Raw genomic sequence first — 10,467 nt, forward strand, 5'->3', positions numbered from 1 at the left:
TTATATCACGCGCCTTGCAAATCAACCCGCGCGCGCTTCGCCTACCGGTGAACACGCCTTGGCGAATCACGAGGGTTCACCGGCACCTCCCTTCGTGACACGATGGGGCCACGCCTTCGTCAGGGTATTGATCAGTTTGAACTTTTACCTGATGTTCACTTGTCAAATGCACAATTACAGATGAGGCCCGGTTTTTTAAACCATTAATATAAAAAGTAGCCTATAACCACCAGAATTTTATGCTGATTCCGAATCTGTGTCTAAAACGTTTCTCCGATGTGTAGTTCTTGAGTTATAAGCTGACATGCAGACAGACACACACACACAGACACTCCTTTATTTATATAGATATAGATATATATATATATATATATATATATATATATATATATATATATATATATATATATATATATATATATAATATTAGTACTGCATCAGTAACTACAAAGACACTCGGTAGAGCGCATACCTCCGCCAGACTGAACAGTTTACGTTTGTTATCCCACTAATAGGCCGGATCTGGATTCGGACCTTAACCAAAATCTAATCAGCTTGTTCTTGTCACCTAACCAACTCATCCACGTAGTTTTGTCATAAACCGTCCACACTGTTTTTGAGATATTGCGCTATGTATCGTTTTTAGCCCTATCACTCAATGGTGAAAAATCACTTCAGAAATTATCATATGCAGATCCTGATCCAGGATCTTCACCAAAAATTAATCAATTTGTCCTCGTCACACACCCAACCTGTCCACCAAGTTTTGTCGGAATTTTGTCATAGCATTGAGATATCCTGCTCACAAACGGAGACAGACAGACAGACAGGTGTGAAAACATAACCTCCATCCAATTCAAATTATATCAAATACAAACCATCATTGAATGAGATTAAACGCGAGCCTCGATAATCTCATGACCAAACCAGTACAGCCAATGAAGGACGCAAAGAATAAACCAATCATTTGTAATCAGAGGAATAAACAAAACCAGGGTGAATATCAGAGCGTTCACGGAGTGCAGCAACGAAGAATCAGATTGAACATGCTCTTCAATAAAGGTTCCATGTACATTTTACATTAGGAATCCGCAGTTACCGCGAGAGCGGCCTCGGTTGTAAAAAGCATACCTGTCGGGACATGACGAGCTCTCGGAGTAAACGGTGGTGGTACTGCTGAAGCATATGGCGCTCGGTGGCACGTTGAGTGCGGCAGCAGAGGGCACGGTACTTCACAACATCTGGCCTGAACCAACCCGCTGGTCATTGCGAGACAGAAAGCAGCGATGTTATTTTTTTATTTTTGCATACAGAGTCGAGGCTCATTTAAGAGCTAAGAGTAAGACGAAGCAATGTACAAGTAAGAGAAGCTAGAAAGAGAAAATGCAAACGGTTGAGTACAACATGCAACAACATGCATTTTAAAGGCCATTTTCCCTACTAGAGCGGGGGTTAGCCTTGCGGTCCCCATGACGATCTTCTCCATTTTGCCCTATTTTCTGCATCTACCCTTGTTAACCCCCTTGCCCTCATTTCTTCTTCCACCATCTTTAGCCAAGTCTTTCTCGGTCTTCCCCGTCCTCTACTTACTTCTACATTCATTTCCATCACTCTTCTCAACCAGTCACTGTCATCCTTCCTCAACACATGACCAAACCATCTCAACCTGTTCCTCTTCACAGCATCCATCACAGGCAATATTCCCATCATCTTTCGCAATTCATCATTTGTCTTGCTCTCTCTCAACGATACTCCGCACATCCATCGAACCATTCGCATTTCCACCCTTTCCAGCCTTCGTTGCTGCTCTACGTTCATTACCCATGTCTCGCTCCCATAAATCATAACACTTCTCACACATGCAGCATACACCTTTCCCTTCAGCTTCAACGACACTCCCCTCCTCATCAGCACGCCACTCAGTTCCCGAAACTTCTTCCATGCACATCTCACTCTAGCAACCGTTGCCGAGTCTGATCCACCTTCTCCATTCAGCATGTCTCCGAGGTAGCAAAATGTTTTCACACCTTCCAGCTTCACGTCGTCTCCAAGATCCAACTCAACATTTCCTCCATCTGCAGCTCCCTCTGTGCACACCTTACATTTGAATGTAGCTGCCACACTGGTTAATGACCCTCTCGGACCACTACATTTTTGATGAACCCACTCAGCGCACTTGAATTACTTGTAATAATTGTAATCTATTGTAATCAACTTGAATTAGAATAGGGTAATAGGGATGGCCTTGTCACATGAATGAAGATTCTGCAATTACAGGCGTTAACCACCGCACCCAAATACCCTTCGATACGGTCTGGCACCCTGCTCTGCTCTCCAAACTCTCCTCCTTTGGTATCCATGGAAATCTCCACGCATGGCTGGCGGCCTTCCTCTCTGGTCGTAGTCAACGTGTGGCCCTGAATGGGTTTCTCTCATCTCCTCTTCCTGTTCAGGCTGGAGTTCCCCAAGGTAGTGTTCTGGGCCCTGTGCTTTTTCTGGTCTTCATCAATGATCTCTCTGACTCTCTTGAAAATCCTCTCTATCTCTTTGCTGACGACTCTACTCTCTGTCGCTCCATTCCTCATCCCTCAGATCGGCAGTCTGCAGCCTCCTCACTCTCTGCAGACCTGGACAAAATCACAGACTGGTCAAACAAGTGGAACATGTCTTTCAATCCTGACAAATCTCACACTCTTACAATGTCTCTCCGAAAGGACCGACTGGACAACCCTCCCATCTACTTTCTCAACAATCCTCTCCAAGAAGTTCTGTCGCTCAAGCTTTTGGGTCTCACTATCTGCCATGATCTTTCTTGGGAAAACCACATTTCCAAGCTGGCCTCCAAAGCCAGTCGCCGACTGGGCATCCTCCGTCGTGCGAAGTCCTTCCTTGGCACACCTGAGCTCCTCACCACATACAAGGCTTTCATCCGCAGCTCAATGGAATACTGTTCCCCCCTCTGGGCTGGTGCTCCTGCCTCACACCTTGCTCGGCTTCACGCTGTTGAGGCCAAAGCTTTCAGAATCATTGGAATCTCCTGCGATGTAGTCAACGCCGAGGGCCTTTCACTCACTCACCGCAGGCAGGTTGGTGGTCTTTCTGTCTTCTACCGACTCCTCTCCGGCCTTGCTCCCCCAGCTCTCTCTGTGCTCTGTCCCCCCAATATTCCTTCAGGTCGCACAAGATCTGCCTGCAACCCTCTTATGGTTAAACTGCCAAAGTCTAGGCTCTCTGCTCACCTTCACTCTTTCATTCCCCTTTTCTCCCGCCTCTGGAACAAACTCCCCCACTCCCTTCAATCCCACTCCTCCCTCCAGGTCTTTAAAACAGCTGTTCACCACCATCTCTTATCTTCCCCCATCGAAAACCTTGATCTTTTCTACCCCCGGTAATTCACCCCAGAGTCCTTGCAGTGTTCATATGTTTTAATCCTCTCCCACCTCCCCCCAAGTCCTCCCGATGTCCCTGCTCTCAAATGTTGTGTTTGTGTCCTTCCCCTTCTTCCCCCTCTCTTTTGTGTCCTCCCCCCTCTCTCCCCATCTTGTCTGCCGCTCCCCTTGTTTTTTGTGTTTTGTGTGTCGGTTTGTCTTTTTGTGTGATTAATGTTTGCTCTTTCACGAGCCTCGATCTTGTATACAAAAAAAAAAAAAAAAAAAAAAAAAAAAAAAACCGTTATGACCACGATGTCCCTTGCTACTCTAAAGGCACATACAGAGACAGACTCACAACCTCACCTTGCATCTGAGAGTGCACGATGTCCAGGGGCGTTCCAAACGCAAAGTTTCCCCCCGAGAAAAGTTCAGAGAGTGTATGTTGCTGTTCTTGGAGCACCGAGTATCCCGGAAAGGGAGCGGTTTCCGGGAACTTTGGCAGGAGTTGCAAGAGTCGTGAGCGCTCATCCTCGTTGAATTCCCCGAGCCAAGTCGTCATGGACAAGACCGAGCGAAAAATCTCACGCTGATGGGAAGGATGAACATGAAAGACACCAATAAGAATGAAAAGAGGAATATTTAGGAAAATGAAGTATGATATGAGCGAGACGAGGATATGTGTATGATATTGGAAGTTAATGAACAAAGGAATAAACAAGGAAATAAATAAATAAATACAGTAAAGAAGCCCGTGTTAGAGGTGCTGCCTTTTCCAGACACACAGCAATTTGTAGGCCTACTCAAGAGAGCAATCATCTTACATCTTGCAGTAAGTCCTGCGGCAGACTCAACATTTCATTTCCAAACAAACAAAGTTCTGTGGGGAGATCGGGCTGAGCTGGAAATCCTCGAAAGCCTCCCTCACATCCCTCTTCACCACTTCCTATTGGATCGTCATCTTCCTCATCCTCCTCTTCCTCCTCCTCTTCAACCTCCTCCTCCCCCTCCCCCTCAACTTCCCCATCCCCGACCTCCTCCTCCTCCTCCTCCTCTTCTTCTTCTTCTTCCTCTCTCATATACTCATCTTCTGCCTCTACCCCATCGTTCAGCACTGGGGTGAGAATATCCATTACAAGGAGGATGTCCTGGAAAGACACAAAATTTTTATGAAAACAATAATATGGCAATCGGTGCACGAAGAAAGCGCATGTAAGTGAGCAAAGTAAAAACAGGGGAATCATTATATGATCTCATTCAAAACACATCGCAAAGGTATCAACTGTGTAGACTTGTCCATAGTCTACAAACATACTTCCAGTTCAGACAGAGGTGCGTCGATGTCACTCGGCAAACCGGACTCGGTGGTGTAGTGGTTTGAGCATCCGCTCCGAGTCAGGGAGGTCAGCGGTTGGAACACAACCCCGTCCGAGTCAAACTAAAGACTTGAATAATGGTACGTGCTACTTACTTGCTCGATGTTCATGTTCAGGATGGAGCACGGACAGGCAACCATTGTGCAGTTTTTCACAGACCTTGTGGCCACATTCTGCATTAAAATTCCTTGCAAGGGAACTCATATTATTAGTCCCCTACCGGTGTACACCGGAGGGGACTATAGGTTTCCCTCCGTCTGTCAGTCCGTCATGCAAAGAACAGTTTTCCGGACTTTTTTTTCTAAACTCTTAATGTTAATAATTTCAAACTTGGTACATGGTTTCCTCATGATAAGTTACAGATCAAGTTCGAACTTCACGACGTTTCGATCATTTTTGACAACGTTATGGCACTTTGTTTATTCTAGAGTTCTCCTCAAGCCGCACCGCACACCGCGCGCCCTCAGCCTCGTCTCGCGAACGTCAAAAGCGCGACACAGCGCGCACTTTCGGGAGGGGCGGAGCCAAGCCGAGCAACATATATATACACATCGATGATTGATCGTGAAAATCAATACACATCAAAATATAATAAATTACTGATATTTAGCGACTCGAAAGGTTCTTTATCAACAACTTATTTTCTCGTGCTTCTGCTGACCTGTCTGCGAGGTGTATAAATCGAAGTCCCGAGTGCGAATCACAGGTGAGCCCGTCCTGAGGTAATTAGCGATTGGGAACGATTCAGACCCTGTGGGTAAATAACCCTTTGGTAATTTCCCCAACAGTTTTCCGGACAGACTGCCGGTAGGGGACATGTACTGCAGCGCAATACTCAGAATGCTTGTTATCAATGTCCTTGCAATTACCTGTGCCATCAAAGGTGCATGAGGGTTATGTTTCCATCCCTGTCTGTCTGTCTGTGACAGGATATCTCAAAAAGTTATAAACGGATTCCGACGAAACTTGCTGGACACGTTGGGTGTGTGACAAAGACAAATCGATTATATTTTGGTGAAGATCTGGATCCCGATACGAGAATTTTAAAGTGATTCTTCACCATTGAGAGACGGGGCCAAAAACGATATGTCAAAGTAATATGGACAGAACTTGGCGGATGAGTTTGGTGTGAGACGAGGAAGAGTTTATTCAATTTTGGTGAAGATCCGGATACTAGAATTTTTGGTAATTCTTCACCATTGAGAGATTTTTATGGTGTGATGTACACGACTATATGGATAAATAATCAATATATCTTAGAGTTTTACCCAAATGGGAGTCGAAAGTTACCACTTGTGACAATGTGAAGTTCCCAGTCACCTGACACTGAACCCGTTAACCCGGTGAAGGTACAATTGTTGCTCGTTTTGTACAGGTGCCACCACCAATAGCACAACGGTGGCACAGCAGGGACTTTTAAATAGTGAAGAAGCAGCATTCCACGAAGAAGTAGATCTACCCACGTCATGCAGTGTGACAACAACCGGAACCACAACAACTGATCCAACAACCCCGCAAATCGTAATGGCTGCTTTGTGGAAGCACCGAGCGACACAAACATGTTGAGTGTATTCCAAACGTCAATTCAAATGCGCACAGACGTACAGCACAGGTACGGTAGGTTTCTCACCTCAGAGGCACCAGATCGATCGGCGGGATTTCAGTCATGGGGACAAACACCTGCCGCCACCACCCAAGGGTCTAACTCGCACCATGAGCCGTTTTCGCTTATAAAGAGGACGACTTGCGTCTGAGATTCGCCTGCAATGCACGAATTTACCGTTTAAATCGCATTTTTAAAATTCTCGTGCATCGTTATTACATTTCCATTGCCCGCGAGTAAACACTTCCGCCTTCAACGTGACGTCACCATTACCACAGCAACGTTTTACATTTCCAAATGCATTTTATCTCATTATATTCCTTCAGATTCACTCAGGTCTGTGTACATTAAACTCCAAGATTGGTTTTACACTTTCACTTTGCATTCGTCAGCGTGGAAAGAAGGAACTAAAATTCGATGAAACTATTATTGAGTAAAATAAACTTGTTTACAATTTTTAAGAAAAAAGTAATCATTTTCCTGATGAGCATAACAATTATTTTCATAAAAGAGCAAAAACAAGTGTGAGTGTGAAAAAATCTTTTAAAAGGAGAAAGAGATATCCGCCACCAACTTCCCGAAGGACAAAATGCAAACTTTCCTCACATTCACTTTTTACTTTAATTATGTATGTTTTTTATTTATTTACAATATTAACAAAATTACCTCCTGACAAAATTGGCCACAAATATTTCAGATCTTAAAAATATAATTTCACCCACGACTGCCGAGCTGGAAAATGTGAGAAGGAAATAAAGCACAGTTGGGCTAAAACTAATTTGCTATACACCTCAAATCGTTACACCGAGGATCTCAAAAGTTAGAAATCTGTTTTTTTTAATCATAATGTATGATAGCAGCTCAAAGGTACATTCCAATAGTCCCTAATTACGAGACGTAATTAATAGACTTAGTCAAGGTCCAATAATAAGTAATTAATAGATGGATGTACATGTACTCACAGTCCAACTCATGTTCAAACAGTACGTTGTGGCGGACACGAAAGCTCACTGGCGTGAGGGCATCATTCCACGCACCAAGTGGGCGGCGGCCACGCCCGAGGGGTAGGCGTGGCCACGGGATATACACCGGGCGCGCAGCCCGGAGCGTGCCAGTGCTACAGTTGAGCTCGTTTAATAAAGACTCTAAAACTCACCGCGTTGTCCGCTTCCTTCTTGTTGTACAAGCAAGCGCGCGTAGCACCGCGCTTCATTGGTGACTCCGACGTTCTGGTCAGCCGTCGCTGACCACCCGAATACGCCATCGCAATGGCAAACAACGCGGTCCAAATGAAACTCCCTGAGTTCTGGGAGACGCAAGCCGAAGTCTGGTTCCTGCAGGCAGAAGCCCAGTTCCGACTTCGAGGCATCACGGTGGACGAGACCATGTACTGCCACGTGGTCGCTTCCCTCGGGCCCGGCACGGCCGCCCGCGTCCTGTCGGTCCTGAGGAACCCACCGGCCGACGGCAGGTACGAGGCGATCAAGCGTCTCCTCCTCGCCACGTTCGGCCTCACGGTGGACGCACGGGCCGACCGCCTCCTGGACCTCCCCGAGCTCGGTGACAGGCGACCGTCGGTCCGAATGGACCATATGCTGTCATTGATGGGCGACGAAACCCCGAACGCTCTTTTCCGGGCGTTATTTCGACGCCAGCTGCCGGCACGAGTCCGCCTCGCGTTGGCCGGTTCTGTGACGACGGAACCCCGAGCGCTCGCTGCCGAGGCCGACAAGTTCTTCGCGGCTTTGGACGCGCAGGCGAGTTTTGGCGCGGCCGCCACGCATCCCGAGGCTGACCCTGATGTTGATGCACCACACCTCGGGGACCCCGAGGCTGACGCACGCCGCGTGGCCGCCGCCACGCCACGCCCACCACCACCGCGAAAACCGCGGCCTCCGCCTTCGCCGCAAACCTGGTGCCATTTCCACACCAGGTTTGGCCACAAGGCGAGGACTTGTTGCCGGCCGTGCTCCTTCGGCAAGTCGGGAAACTACAAAGCCGGTGCTCGGTAGCGGCCCTGAGCGTCGGCCATTCCGGCAGCCTTCTTTTTATAACGAACACCTTGTCTGGGCGCCGTTTCCTATGCGATACGGGGGCACAGGTGAGCGTTATCCCTGCCTCTACATCCGACAAGCACAACGCGGGCCGGGCCCCGCGTTGCTTGCCGCGAACGGAACACCCATACGCACATTCGGGAAGCGCTGCCTCTCCCTGCGGTTCGGAAGGCAACGCTTCGAGTGGACGTTCGTAACCGCTAGTGTCCCCATGGCACTACTCGGTGCGGACTTCCTCTGTGCACACGGGTTGTTGGTAGATGTGAAGAACAGACGTCTCGTCCAGGCTGAAACGTTCAGCTCGCTTGCTTGCGCACTGAGCAGCTCGTTGAGCGGCTCACTGAGCGGCTCACCGAGCGGCTCGCCAAGCGGCTTGCTGAGCGGTTCGGTCCCGGCGAGGTTAGTTTGTACGCTTCCGGCAGCGGAAGACTTCACCCGCCTCCTCGCCAGCTTCCCGGCCCTTACGCGGCCCACCTTCTCGGCGGGGGCCGTCAAGCACCGGGTGGAACACCACATCCCCATCGCCGGGCCACCGGTCTACGCCCGGGCACGCCGCCTCGAGCCGACGAAGCTCGCGGTAGGTAAAGCGGAGTTCGCTACGCTGGAGCGGCTCGGCATCGAGCGGTGCTCCGAGAGTGCTTGGGCGTCGCCGCTCCACATCGTGTCCAAGCCCGGCGGGGGATGGCAACCGTGCGGGGATTACCGGCGCCTCAACGACGCCACCACCCCCGACCGCTACCCCGTCCCCCACATCCAGGACTTCTACGCCCGGTTGGCGGGCATGTCCTTCTTTTCGAAGGTGGACCTCATACGCGGCTACCATCAGGTCCCTGTCAGGCCGGAGGACATCCCGAAGATGGCGGTCATCACGCCGTTCGGACTGTTCGAATTGCTTCGGATGCCCTTCGGTTTGAAGAATGCGGCTCAGGCGTTCCAGCGACTCATGGACAGCATCTTGCGCGACTTGGATTTTGTGTACGTATACCTGGACGACATCCTCGTCGCCAGCGCGTCCCGCGAAGAGCACCTTCACCATCTCCGCACGCTCTTCGAACGTCTGGGCCAGCATGGCCTCATCGTGAACCCCGCCAAAGCCGGTTCGGCATCGCCGACATCGATTTTTTGGGGCACCGCGTCACCAGGCACGGGGCCATCCCCCTACCGGCCAAGGTGGAGGCGGTGAAGGGGTTTCCGCGCCCCCGCACGATCAAGGGGCTCCAGGAGTTCCTGGGCATGGTAAACTTTTACCATCGGTTCCTGCCCCGCATCGCCCAGCTCCTGCGCCCCTTGGACGAGGCCCTCCGAGGGAAGCCGGGCAAAGGTGACGTTACCTGGACCGAGCAGATGGACGTGGCTTTCGCAGGCGCGAAGCTCGCCTTGGCTAACGCCACCATGCTCGCGCACCCGGCGCCCGATGCACCGATCGCCCTCACCACCGACGCCTCGGACTACGCGGTGGGTGCGGTGCACGAGAAATGGGTGCGTGGTGCTTGGCAACCGCTGGCATTCTTCAGCCGGCAGCTTCGCCCGCCCAAACGCCGCTATAGTACCTTCGACCGCGAGTTGCTCGGGCTTCACCTGGCGGTCAGGCACTTCTGCCATCTGCTCGAGGGCCGTGCGTTCACGGCCTTCGTCGACCACAAGCCACTGGTCTTCGCGATGGGCAAGGTCGCCGAGCCGGCGTCACCTCTCGGCTGTGTCCGAGTACACGACGGACATCCGGCACGTCGCGGGGAAGGACAACCCGGTGGCGGATTGCCTTTCCCGGTCCGTCGCCCACGCAGTCCACCTTGGCATCGACTATGCCCGGATGGCGGTGGACCAGGCCGCCGACCCCGGCATCCAGGCCTTGCGGACCGCCGTCACGGGCCTCCGCGTCACCGAGGTGCCGTTCGACGGCGCGGCTCTCTTGTGCGACGTCTCCCTCGGGCGGCCTCGCCCCATCGTGCCCGCAGGCTGGCAGCGCCAGGTGTTTGACACCATCCACGGCCTGTCCCACCCGGGCAGGAAGGCCTCCCAGAGGTTGGTCGCCAACAAGTTTGTCTGGCATGGCCTCCGTAAGGCCG

General features: G+C 50.6%; 1 protein-coding gene across 4 annotated transcripts in view; it reads right to left on the reverse strand.

Moving 5' to 3' along the window:
* The window catches only part of NFRKB (nuclear factor related to kappaB binding protein), a 163,720-nt gene extending 157,084 nt beyond the window's left edge, over positions 1 to 6,636 (reverse strand). For 3 of the 4 annotated variants that reach the window (XM_068121762.2, XM_068121763.2, XM_068121761.2), the window contains exons 1-4: positions 6,375 to 6,626; positions 4,193 to 4,516; positions 3,735 to 3,957; positions 1,132 to 1,259 (exon numbers count right to left, since the gene is read on the reverse strand). In XM_068121762.2, coding sequence (XP_067977863.2) covers positions 1,132 to 1,259; positions 3,735 to 3,957; positions 4,193 to 4,501 — 660 coding nt within the window. In that variant the 5' untranslated portion in view covers positions 4,502 to 4,516; positions 6,375 to 6,626. Of the gene's footprint in view, positions 1 to 1,131; positions 1,260 to 3,734; positions 3,958 to 4,192; positions 4,517 to 6,374 lie in introns of all 4 variants that reach the window. The other variant, XM_068121764.2, reaches the window with a different exon arrangement.
* Positions 6,637 to 10,467: the final 3,831 nt, after the last annotated feature.

The sequence above is a fragment of the Myxine glutinosa genome, chromosome 7 (assembly GCF_964187855.1).
Source record: "Myxine glutinosa chromosome 7, kmMyxGlut1.1, whole genome shotgun sequence".
NCBI classification, from domain to species: Eukaryota; Metazoa; Chordata; class Myxini; order Myxiniformes; family Myxinidae; genus Myxine; species Myxine glutinosa.